The 12878-nt window shown below is 40.8% G+C and overlaps 1 protein-coding gene across 3 annotated transcripts; it reads left to right on the forward strand.

The window, feature by feature from the left end:
- The first annotated feature begins 740 nt into the window (after window positions 1–740).
- LOC146557092 (high affinity cGMP-specific 3',5'-cyclic phosphodiesterase 9A) lies at window positions 741–10300 on the forward strand. 3 transcript variants are annotated; one of them, XM_085249512.1, is made up of 14 exons: window positions 741–860; window positions 2217–2378; window positions 2466–2517; window positions 2686–2788; window positions 3054–3196; window positions 3269–3328; window positions 4835–5012; window positions 6761–6883; window positions 7414–7506; window positions 7585–7652; window positions 8189–8291; window positions 8361–8465; window positions 8930–9076; window positions 9462–10300. In XM_085249512.1, the coding sequence occupies exons 1-14, from the start codon at window positions 773–775 to the stop codon at window positions 9651–9653; spliced, it is 1617 nt and encodes a 538-aa protein (XP_085105638.1). In that variant the 5' UTR covers window positions 741–772; the 3' UTR covers window positions 9654–10300. The 3 variants fall into 3 exon arrangements, with proteins under 3 accessions (XP_085105638.1, XP_085105639.1, XP_085105640.1); XM_085249513.1 differs by having other exon boundaries at window positions 8189–8288; XM_085249514.1 differs by having other exon boundaries at window positions 2217–2366.
- Window positions 10301–12878: the final 2578 nt, after the last annotated feature.

A 12878-nucleotide genomic window follows, 5' to 3' on the forward strand; every position in this document is an offset into this window, starting at 1 on the left:
AAACTGTGGAGAATAAAAGCAAAAATACAAAAATATGAACTAAAAATATATAAAAGTCAAATTTTAAACAACAAACAAAAAAAGCACATATAAAAGTTTTCACATTTAGAAAAAAAATGGCCATATTAGGATTAAAGTTGAAATTTCGACATTAAATTTAATTAGTATTTTGAGAATAAAAGTCTAAATGGGGAGATTGTGGTTGTTGTTTCAACCAAACAACTGCAATGGCTCCTGTACCTTCTATAAAATTCTTAACATGGTCCTAATACTCTTTCATAGCAATGTGCCTATGAACACAGCATCACAGCATAGGGGCACAACGTGCACTAAACAGCAGGTTCGCTACAGCACTTAAAAATCAGCCAAAAACACTCTGATTGGTTATCTCATTCTCAGTTTGACTCTATAAAGACCATTCTCTCTTTCTTGTAGAACTGTAATTATATTTGTATTAAAAATCAACACCATGTTCACCTCTGTGCCCTTAATTTGTCACCCGCAATTTGAGAACCACTACTGTAATCATTTTTTGAAAAAAAAAAAAAAAAACCTCATAACCTTTGTAATTGTCATAAAAATCTAAATTTCGGGTGAAGACAGTTGGCTATTGCTCTGAGAAATGTTGGAGTCCAAAGGCAGGGGAGGAGGAGGAGCTTAGGAGGAGGTGGAGAGGGGGTGGAGTGTTTATCATTAAGATAATAAGAGGAGATAGACATCAGAGCCAGATCAGCAGTGCGCACAGCAGCGTCAGTGGGTTTAGATTCATGACATGGAAACAAAAGTAATCTACTTCACGGTGAACGGGAGACCGGAGCAGGCGGAGTTCCCGGTTGATTGTCCGGCTCAGGACGTCAAAGGTAGGAGCCGAAGCTGAAGTTTATGTTTCATATGATCAAATGCATTCTAACGTGTTGTTTTGGACAAATGAATTAAAGTGGAATATTCTTATGCTTAGAGTTCAGGAAATACTCTTTTGTGACTAAAATCAATAAAGCAAATTTGATAAATGGATCAACATAAGACAAAGCAGTCTTTGCTGCAAATACAGCTGCCACTGACAGCTCCTCACCTCTCACAGCAGCTTCAGCCTTTGGCATCATGGTCTCCACGCACATTACATACTGCAGATTTTACTCATTAGAACAGGGCTGTAACTGCAAGCAGTGTTCTTACTTAATTTAGATGACTGCATTTAACTTCTACTGTACTAGTTTTTGAAGTTTACTTTCCTGTATTGAATTATCTGAACATTGTACCTGCATAGTTGTATACACTCGTTCCACTTAATTTGTGCTAGATTTTTCTAAACAGTTCTGCAGTGGGAAGCTCAGAATCGAGTCACTGTCAAAAATGTTTACCTTTACATCTTTTTTTGGTTAATATTTCAGTGCAGTCATTTATAGAAAACTTTACATGTGTGATGCGTGTTTTTCAGCGTTTGTGACTGATAATTATAATAGAGACTCCTGCAGTGCCTAATGCCTCCCAATCATGTTCGGGGCTGCTCGTGTTTCTGAGACACTACGGTGTATGGGGCACATTAAGGCAAAACCCCCCTCAGCCCTCTAAGTACTGTAATTCTCTGAGAACTGGGTATATTAAAACATTTATAAACTAATATTAGATGAAGTGCTATGAATATAAATAATAGAGCTCTTTTAGTTTAATATACATTGTATGATTATGGAAGTTCATATTGAATACCCAAGTATGAGTATAGCACAACCACACTAACCAAATTTGTGTAAATCACCCCTCTTAAGTAGATTTTACTTTTTTCTGATAAACTGTTTGTTGATGTTGGTTTTTGTTATAGTTGGTTGTTGTTGCTGATTGTTGTTATTGGTGGTTGTTGGTTGTGGTTGTTGCTGATTGTTGCTGATTGTTGCTGGTTGTGGATTGTTGTTGGTGACTGTTGGTGTTGCTGGTTGTTACAGTTGTTTGACGATAATGGGTTGTTTAGATACTGAGCACTTTACAAATATTATATAAGTGTTAGCACAAAAATTATACCAATAACCTAAAGAAAACAAAATGCAAGAAAACTTTCAAAATAGCTCAGAACAGACAAAAAATCTAAGTCTAAATGAAATGATTCATATCAAAGTTGGTTAGTAATTTGGACGTGGTTATATATATCTGTTCATTTGAATAACAGTTCCTGGATTTCCTCAAGTGATTCTATAAAATAAACCTCAAGCTGGTCTTTCTAGATCTGTTCCGCTCTGCCGCCGAGGCCGGACCCCATGACATCCTGAAACTGTACAACCCTAAAGGCAACATCATCAACATTTCTCCGAGCCTTGAACCCAACAGCCCCAACCTGTGCTACAAGCTGGAGGTGGTGGCTGCCGACTGTAACAGTGAGCTGTTAGGTATCTTTAATTAGGCATCGTGGGAATGGCAGTGATCTAGTTCACATGGAAACTGTTGACAGTCTCCATCTTTTTATGTCATTTCAGGTGCCGAGCTTGCTGGTGCACTAGGATTTGACCTGTCATCCATGGAAAAAAGGTAGGTGGGGCAGGCTGGGTATTAAAGGAGAGAACATGCGTAAAGATCTCTTAGGTATGCTACCATCAGTGTGCTTTTTAAAGTCTCATATCAGGCATTAAAGACCAGAATCTGAGCCATGACACGTACAGCTGAAAAGTTCATGAATGGTTGCTTCACTGATCCCAGACTGCAGGGCCTGGAGAAGAAAATCCTCATCGAGGCTGGCGAGACGCCTGCAGTTGTGTATGAGATGAAGAAGCAGGTGGATTCATTCAGAGAGAAACTGGAGGTATCCCAGCAAAGTTTCCCACATCCAGTGTTGTGTTGTTTAAGCTTGTTCCGCCTCAAATAACTGAACAAAAATACCAGAAGTTTTTTTAAATTCAAAACTTAGAGACAAACATGGGGATAAAGTGGGTTTGGCAGGTGGGGGAACCCTATGATTAGATGTCACAGTGCAGCAGGGCTGGGGAAATAATCACTTAGGAAGAAGTCAGTAATAATTTGTAGTGTGAGCTCCAGTAGGTTTGTGTTCAGTGCTCATTTGTCTTCAGAGTGTGGAGCATCTAAGCTGGCTGGGGCTGTTCAAAGATCTCTCGGAGGGAACCCACAAGCCCTCACCGTTCTACCACAAAAGGACGCTGCGTAAAACCAGGGAAGAGTGTGAACATGTGCGGGAAAAGTTCCTGCAAATGAGGTTTGTAAAAATTCACATTAAAATGTTTGGAATAATTTGCTATTCTTACTCCTCATGCCACAATCTTTGCAGCACTTTGGAGGTATCTGAGGAAGTGAGGCAGTACCTGAAGACGCCAACCTTTGATAACTGGTAAGTTTTGCTTTAAAATGCATGAATCCAATTGCTTTTAATGTCACCTGCTGAATCTGTGTTCATCACCCTGATGCGTCTTTGTGATCCTAAATAAACGAGCGCACCTGTTTCCTCCGTGGACAGTGAGGCAGGCGGTCAGCCAATGACAGTCGTGCCCAACAAACACATCTGATGTGTTTCTGAAGAGGATGGAAGCCCTCAGCCTTTTCTTCTGATCCGCACACTCATCTCAATATGAATAGGCCTGGATGAGGACTCGCTAATTAAAAGAAGGTCTTTATAAAAGCCTTAATATGCACACCGCGTTTGAAGTGAGCGCCATGCATTCACTAAGGTTCGGTTATCTTTTCATTTGTCCAAAAGCTTTTAAAGCAAACCTGCAGCAATAGAGGAGCATCGATGAGGTTAAGTTCAACCTACACACCTAAAGCTTGGAGCTAAATTACAGGATTCCTCTAAAGACCTGATAAAATGTGCTTTTTGCAAGTTGGCCAGTGCAGTATTATCAGGAATAATTCTGACGTGATCCTGCACTCTTGCTGCTGTAAACAAATTTACTGAAAAGACTAAAACCCTCAGTGTGTTCGTATGTTTCTCAACACAGGAGTGCAACCACTCCTCGTGAGCACAGTCCAACATGTGTTTGAAAAGAAAAAAACACATGAGTTTTAAGCAAAAATGCAAAAGTAGATGTTCAGTAGATAGATAAACAAATGTGGGAACAGGGTCCCAGCAAACAGAAAGGTGATAACGCTATACCTGCACTAAATTTTGGAGAAATATAGTGAAAACTGATGTTTTTATGAATATTTTAGTGCTGTCAGCATTAATCGCGGCAAATCTCTGTTAGCGAGTTATCGCAGATCACCCTGATGCGTGTGGCTGGACGGCGCTAACGCGTTAACGAGCATTAATGAGGTGTGCAGCCACAGGCACTGGGCGAACTCGCTAACAGAGATCTGACGCGTTAATGTGGTTATGGCGTTAATTTCGTTTTAGCGAGATTAACGCAGACAGCACTAGAATATTTTTTTGTTTGTGTCAGTCAAAATAACATTTTTTGTTCTTTCTGGATTTGCAAGACTTTCACCTTTTTTTTTTAAAAGAAAAGAATTTCATGACAGATGGTTATGGTCCTCACTATTCCAACTTTGGCATCAGAGGGTTGAATATGTCTAAATGGTTCAATAATTGTCCTCTTTCCTTCCTCAACACTTCAGCTGACTCCACAGCTTCTGCATTTCTGTGTTGAATAATTATCGTCTGCTTGTCTTTCCTCAAAATCTTGTCTTGAAAGATGTGCTGAAAGATCCATTCTTGGACTTTGTAGCAATGGGAAATTTATGTCTTTTACATTATCTGTGTGTCCATTAGAAAACATTTCACCATTCAAGGTTTTTTTGTTAAGCTGAAAATTGGCAGGTCACATTTAGCCTGGAAATCCGAGTGGAAGGACAAATGTTGACTGGTTGGCTATTGATTTTTTTTTCTGGTGATGTGCAGGCAGTGGGAGGATGCAGAGATTATGGTGCTCCTGCAAGTCATGTACACAGATTTAGACTTTATACCAACCTTCAACATCGAGCCCGAAGTCTTGCAGCAGTTTCTGTTCGAAATCTATCGCAGATACAACAACATCCCTTTCCACAACTTTAAACACTGCTTCTGTGTGACCCAGATGGTGAGTATGTTTAACGCCTGCAACTAAGGGCGTAATTCCCAATTACGCTGTGGTTAAATTTACCTACAAATACTTAAAGGCAGTTACACTAGAATAAGAGGGTAAAAAGTTAGTTAGGAAACAAAGAAAGTAATTTTAAGTACTGTGTAGTTTCATGGTAATAATGGTACACAGCACTTTTCAGGTTGTGAGGCATATTTTGGCTCCATCACTAAAAGCTCACACAGGTCTACAAATTATTAAATATAGCACAAACCCCGAAAAGTACAGCATATTTACGCATATGTAAGAAATATTGTGTTTTTCTGCAAAATCCATCCATCCATCCATCTTCTTCCACTTATCCACGGCGGCCAGGTTGCAGGGCAGCAGCCTAAGCAGAGAAGCCCAGACCTCCCTCTCCCCAGCCACCTCCTCCAGCTTATCTGGGAGAACACCAATGCGTTCATAGGCCAGCCGAGAGATATAATCTCTCCAGTGTGTCCCGGTGGGACATGCCTGGAACACCTCACCAAGGAGGCACCCAGGAGGCATCCTTATCAGATGCCCGAACCACCTCAACTGGCTCGTTTCAATGTGGAGGAGCAGCGGCTCTACTCTGAGCCCCTCCCGGATGGCTGAACTTCCCACCCTATCTCTAAGGGAGAGGCCAGCGAACCTTCGGAGGAAATCCATTTCCAACACTTGTATCTGCTATCTCAATCTGTCAGTCACTACGGACAGCTTGGGACCATAGATGAGGATAGGGACTTAGATTGACCGATAAATCAAGAGCTTCGCTTTTACACTCAGCTCTCTCTTTACCACAACGGACCGGTACAGCGTCCGCATCACTTCAGCTGTAGCACCAATCCGAAAGTCGATCTCCCGCTACCTTCTGCCATCACTCGTGAACAAGACCCTGAGATACTTAAACTCCTCCACTTGGGGAAGGAACTCGGAGTTGGCACTCCACTATTTTCCAGGTGAGATTTGGAGGTGCTGATTCTCATTCCCCCTGCTTCACACTCAGCTGTGAATTTTTCCAGTGCGAACCATCACCCGTTGAAGCCAACAGAACCACATCATCCGCGAAAAGCAGAGATGGGATTCTGAGACCACCCAAGTGAAAGACTTCCGCCACTTGGCTACACCTAGAAATTCTGTCCATAAAAATTATGAACAGAATCGGTGACAAAGGGCAGCTGTGCTGGAGTCCATCACCCACTGGGAATGAGTCCGACTTATTGCCAGCTATGTGGACCAAGCTCTTGCAATGGTTGTATAAGGATCGAATGGCCCGAAGCAATACGCCAGACACCCCATGCTCACAAAGCACCTCCTACAGGACACATGTAGACTGGTTGGGCAAACTCCCATGCACCCTCAAGTATCTTTGAGAGAATAAAGAGCTGGTCCAGTCTTCCACGACCAGGACGAAAATCACATTGTTCCTCCTTTCTCTGAAGTTGGACTAACGGATGAACTCTCCTATCTAGCACCCTGGCATTTCTGCAAAATTATCATGAAATTACACAGTTTTCAAATTTACTTACGGTATAATTGTTTGCTTGTTTCCTCTAAGAACGGGACTTGTTCCCCCTTATTCTAGTGTGCCCATCTTTAAGTATTTGTAGGTAAATATAATTAGATTTTAATTTGAAATAAAAATTGGACATTATAAAGTGATACCAATAAATGCAGGTAAATCCTTCTTCTTCATTCTCTCCATTTGTGTTGTTGCCTTTGTTTGTCTTCCCTCTGAGCAGATGTATGGTTTGATCTGGCTGACTGACCTGAGGAGTAAGATGGACAGCATTGACCTGCTGATTATGCTGACCTCTGCAGTCTGCCACGACCTCGACCACACGGGATACAACAATGCCTATCAGGTACACAAAGCACACTTTTTAGGCTTCCCTAGTACTGAAACTCAGACCTGCATTGTGGTTTGTTGTACCAGTTGGAGTTAGAGCACTCCCGGCCTACATATCAGAATATGAGAACAGAATTTTGATTCAACCTGAAAATTTGGCTCGGTGCGATTTTTGTACACATTTTCTCACTAGATGATGTAAAACTGTGATATGGCAACAATTTTCTGCATGTAATGGATGGCACTTACTGCTTTCATATAATAATGAAACTCCTTTAAGATTAGGGAAAAGTCTCTTTGAGACTCTTTGAGAACCAGTCCATGTAATTCTGTGTAGTTTCATCGCTTAAAATCTTTTATACCAGTTATTTCGAAACTACCACCTTTTGCACTGTAGAAGAACAGCCAACACAGGTTTTGCTGGGACTTCAGTGCAGATGATGTTACAACACTCTGTGATGTTTTATTCATCTGAATTTTCCAGTTTTCCAAAATAAGGTTGAGGCTTGAACTTTGGTAAGAATCTCATGTCTGACTGTCCTTCAGATAAACGCTCAGACTGAACTCGCTCTGCGCTACAATGACATCTCTCCTCTGGAGAACCACCACTGTGCTGTAGCTTTCGAGATACTGGAGAGGGTAAGAATGAAAACCCTCCATTAACCTGCGTACATGCATGGATGACTCCACAGTGACCCGAGAGTCTTTGTTTCATAGACAGAGAGCAACATCTTCAGGAATCTGTCCACGGATCAGTACAAACGGATACGAGAGGGGATCATCAAGTGAGATCATCTTCCAATAGTCATGTTTTTAATTTTTCTCCCCCCAAAAGGAGGGAATATGTCTGCCTGTCTGTCTGTTTGTTAGCAGTCTAGCATCCACAATTTTCAAGATATCATGTTCAAATTCTGTGTGCCGGTAAACCAAGCTAAAGGTGATTTAATTTTGTGTAAAAATGCTAGACCTTGAGGGACATGTGTACCTAGTTTGGCTAAGCATTTAACCTTAACCTTCATTGTTACGTCCAAGGTCAAAGTTGACCTTGAAAAAACTTTGTAGAAACCATATTGAGTAATATATCATAAGAAAGGGCACGCAGAGAGCAGTGCAAAACACTTTTTATTTTGTCAATACAACACCCTACAGTGTCACAATGATGTCATAAGATGACATCAGTATTTTATAATAAAAACACAAAAAAAAACCATCAATGTGTTAGTGTAGTCTTTGCCTTCTGTGGGGAAGTTGTGATCTCTGAGTGCTCTTGTTCATCATGATATCTTAGCACAGAATTTATAATGAGCACTGATTGTTTCAGATGCATTCTGGCCACCGACATGTCGAGGCACAATGAGGTTCTTAACAAGTTCAAGTCCATCCTTCCAGTGTTTGACTTCACCAACAAGGACCACAGAGACGTGGTAAGACTACAGAGCACCGTTAAAATTTGGAAGCATGTATACATCTATTTACTGTTGTTGTTTGTGCAGCTAATGACGATCCTGATCAAAGTGAGCGACATATCCAACGAGGCCCGGCCCATGGAGGTGGCTGAGCCCTGGCTGGATTGTCTTTTACAGGAATTCTTCAACCAGGTACCGACTCCTGCTGAACTTTGTCAAGACATTTCAAAGTGACAATATGATATGATGCTGTTTTTGATGAGATATCTGTAACTTAAAGAGGGATGTTTTGGAGCACAGTGACCTGAACTCTAAATGTTTTGGCTCTACCATGAGATTCAGGGACGGTCCAGCTGATTTTTGAAGGGCAGAGACAAACTGTGAGGTTCTTTATAGACACAGTCTGTTATCAAGTTGTGTGAGAATTTATTTTTCAGATGATCTGACCTTGTTGGTGCAGTTCATTATAACAAATGCAGAGTAACTTCACTTTTTAAAGCTACAGAAACTAAAATATATTACCTTTTAAATTCAAATGTTAAATCCACCGTGGCCTTACAGTAATGAGGGTGTGCCACACAGCTGAACACCCCTTATAAAGCAATAGAAGTAAACTAAGTTAAGTGGGTCAAATCTGTCTCCTGTCGTTCTGTCAGAGTGATGTGGAGAAGTTGGAGGGCCTTCCCGTTACCCCCTTTATGGACCGGGACAAAGTTACCAAACCTTCATCTCAAACAGGCTTCATCAGATTTGTTCTTCTGCCTCTCTTCATCGAGCTGGCCAACCTCTTCCCCTGCCTGGAGGTATTAAAATCAAAAGTATGGAGAAAATGTACTGTATGTACTTCTTTGAAAGCATCTTTGCAAAATTTAATGAAGACTTTCACAGGAAGGTGTCCAAAACATCTTAAATAAGTGGCTCAGATGAAAAGAAAAGACTAAAATAAACAAAAAAAAAACCCTAATTGGTGTGAAAGGCAGCACAGGTAAACAGTGAATGGTGAACAGTGTAAACAGGGTAAGATTTACAAAATAAAACAGGAAATCACTTTACAGAAACCCGTCCTCAGCAAGTGTTAAAGTACAGCCGGCCTTTTTCTACAGTAAGGAACTCATAAATGGTTAAATTCAACCCATGTTTTTTGGTAAATTGTAATCAGTTTAAACTTTTTTTGCAATAATTCTGCAGCAACACATTATTGATCCCGTCCGGAAAGCTCTCGACTACTACACAGAGATGGAGAAAGCTCTGGAGACGGAGCAGCAGAACCGGGCTCAGAGCGAGAACGCAGCCAAGAGCAAGGAGGCAGCGGGAGGCCGACAAGACAGCCAGACGGACGCCGGGCCAGACACCTCGGAACCAGAGTCACAGTTAACATGAATGATTTCATATCAGTTCACTGTCATATTGATTATTGGGTGGACTAAACGTCCTGTGATGTAGTTTCTCTGCATGCAGCGTTGATGTAACTAGAATAGAATAACATCACATTCAACAGAAGTCTATTTTAAAATAAATCTGTTTCTCACAGAATGTATTTTATGAAAGAAACATTATTTGTAAAGGATCATAACACTGCGTTGTTACTCTGGTGCTGAAGTACCCATGAAAACACTATGTTGTAATGACTGCCGCTGTTGTTTGTTTGTGTGTGTGTGTGTGTGTAGGTGTGTGTGCTCTGAGTTGTTCTTGGTCTAGTTTGCAGTTAATAAAACACACACAGGGAGTTTGCTGTACTGTGTATTGTTGTCATTGTTCTATCTGTAAAAAAAATGGGTTAAAAAGTGCTAAAGACTTGAAAACTGAAAGACGATAATTTAATGCCAAACCAACCAATCAAGCAAGTGACATGACCCTAACCACAAAACTGTGTTAGCCAATCAGAAATGTTAATATCCAGGTTAGCTAAACATTTGACCTTGACCATCATTGCTAGCGCTCAAGATCAAAGTTGACCTTGAAAAAAAAAAAGTCAACAAATGATCCAACCATACATTATCTTATCTGCTTATCCTTATCAGGAACACTGATGGGCTGGTAAAGAAACCATATCAAATAATATTTCGAGTCGTAGGTGGTTGCAATGTTACTATAACAGGCTGATGTCATCATGTTGGAATAAGAACACCATAAAACATCAAAGTTTTAGTTTGGTTCTCTTGTTTTGCTGTTGTTTAACAGAGACTTTGAATGAAACAAATGCCTGATTATCAGCAGGTGCAGGATGCATTACTGGACACTAGGTGGCACCATACTGCAGAGCTCAGAAAGATCAGCTGGGACCAGAAGTTCAGTCAGAGGGAATCACAGCTTTGTCTCCAACAGGAAGTTCAACTCTTAGCCACCGGTATCTTTGTTAGAGGCTTCCTTCTCATCTGCTTTTAATGTATATTCAGTTTGGTGCACTTTCAGAATGAATTACCCAGCAGTGTGATATATTTTTACCTTTACACAATAAACCTTCTCTAAAATGTTGATTGTTTACTTGTTTTAGAGGTATTGACATCACTTTAAGACTGTTCTTTCCCCCTCGGGAAGACAAAAGACGCCGTGGTGTGTGGGGCCTCTGGCTTCTCTCGCCTGAATGAACGCTGGTATGTGCTCTGTACTTGCAGGGGGTCACCATTCATTCTTCTAACGCCAGCAAGCAATGTGACCCGGAGCAAGTTTGGCAGCGGGGAAGAAGTCCCAGAATAGTGTTCCTCTTTATCGTTTTTTCAATGACAGAATCAGCTATTAAAGTTTGCTGGTAGCAATCCCATCACAGCTCAGAGCCAAATACAGATCTGTTCTTTTTATAGGCTTCTCATAATCAGAGGAAAACTCTGAGTGAAAGAAGAGAAGGGCAGGCAAACGTCGTCACCCAGAGCTGCTGCAACAGCTGCTGACAGCGAAGGACTCAGATTGAGAGATGATCCATTTACAAAACCCCCTTGAATAAGATTAAAACTCCTAAGAACCCTAAAAAATCAAATATTTAGTATTTAGAGGACTTGTATTTGTGCACACAAATAAAATCCGGAAAGATTAATGCTTTAAAAACTTGGAATCAGCTTTGAATCTTTGATCTGCATAAAGATTCAAAGCATGGCTGTGGAGCTACTTCAGACAGTTATCCAGTGACTTCTAAACGTCTGAGAATTAGCGCTTGTGTGTGCACTTCAGTCCACACTGTCTGGTTTAAAATCCACTGTGGGGTTGTACAGAGGTAGTGGGCCCCACAGTGGCAAATACACATGACCCTGACTGCATGATTGTAAAGTTCATGAAACCCAATCTCAGAATGAATGAGCAATAAATGCTAATCAGAAATATAAAGACAGTTATCCGTTGACTCTATGGACTTCCCCGTATAATCTCGGGTCATCCAGTTCCATGTTTTTGGTGTTTCAAACTGCAGCTGCTCGACTTCCAAGTGATCTGTCGGAAGGACAACAAGTGTTCCAGCCCAGCTGCATGAGCTGAGGTCATTTTTACACAGTCTTTGAAGGTCTCTGTGAATATGCTCCACAGCAGATTACACATCAAATCAAACCCCATCCTCTGCCTCCAGGTGATCCCCTAAAAACTAAAGGTGACCAGGCTCTGGAAAAGTGTGATGGCCCACATGAAGGTTCAAGGTTCAAGGTTCTTTACTTGTCACATGCATAGTTATACAAGTATAACACACAGTGAAATGTAGCCTGACACGCTCCTCGACATGTGCAAAAAAATTGGGGGGGGCGGGGGTGTAGAGGAAAAACATTATATATATATATATATATATATATATATATATATATATATATATATATATATATATATATATACACATATAGTATATACATTGGGTGAATGTGCAGTAGTAGCAGCAAGCAGGTGAATTCTGTACATTAATATGAATAGACATCTGACTATTTTACAGGATAGACAATATAAACATATTTAAAATTAAAGGAATTGAAATGTACATTGTGCCTTGGTTTAGAGTGTCTGGAAGAGTCCTGTCTCAGTCAGTTATAGATGATGTGAGAGGGCGGGTGTGAGTGTTTAGGGCACGGATGGCTTGGGGATAGAAGCTCCTCTTGAGTCTCTCTGTCCTTGCCCAGAAGATGCGGAACCTTCTACCAGATTGCAGAAGTTGGAACAGTTTGTTGCCAGGATGGGACGGGTCCTTCAGTATCTGCGCTGCTCTAGTCCGGCATCTCCTGGTGTAGGTGTCCTGAAGCGGGGGGAGAGCAATCCTGCAGCAGCGTTCTGCTGTACGGATCACTCTCTGGAGAGCTTTTTGGTCCTTCACACAGCTGTTCCCAAACCACGATGTCATGTTCTGTATGAGGATGCTCTCCACAGCGCCTATACAGACATGAAGGCCATGTCTGAGGGTTCAACTGTGAAGGTTATCTGCCCCAAATTTATTATTTTTTAAATATTTACTTTATTGTTTTTATTATTATTATTTGGAGATGTTTAAAGATGTTTCTGTTATGTAGAACTTTTTTTTAATGATATTTGATATTAATTTTTTGTTTTTTAATGTGGTTTTTTTTTTGCATTTTTGAATAAGATCCAGATGTTTTAAAATTCCGTTATCTATTATTTTTAGTTACTTTTTTTATGTGTCTT

Source organism: Mchenga conophoros, linkage group LG16 (assembly GCF_057382185.1).
Source record: "Mchenga conophoros isolate Kocher_MC1m ecotype Shallow Benthic linkage group LG16, M_conophoros_male_GT1.1, whole genome shotgun sequence".
NCBI lineage: Eukaryota > Metazoa > Chordata > Actinopteri > Cichliformes > Cichlidae > Mchenga > Mchenga conophoros.

Excerpts from the sequence above, each read along its gene's own strand:
- LOC146557092 (XM_085249512.1), top strand. The coding sequence starts at position 773 with ATGGAAACAAAAGTAATCTACTTCACGGTGAACGGGAGACCGGAGCAG. Across the intron at positions 861-2,216 it reads TCCGGCTCAGGACGTCAAAG|ATCTGTTCCGCTCTGCCGCC; the intron begins GTAGGAGCCGAA and ends TGGTCTTTCTAG. Across the intron at positions 7,507-7,584 it reads CTTTCGAGATACTGGAGAGG|ACAGAGAGCAACATCTTCAG; the intron begins GTAAGAATGAAA and ends TTTGTTTCATAG.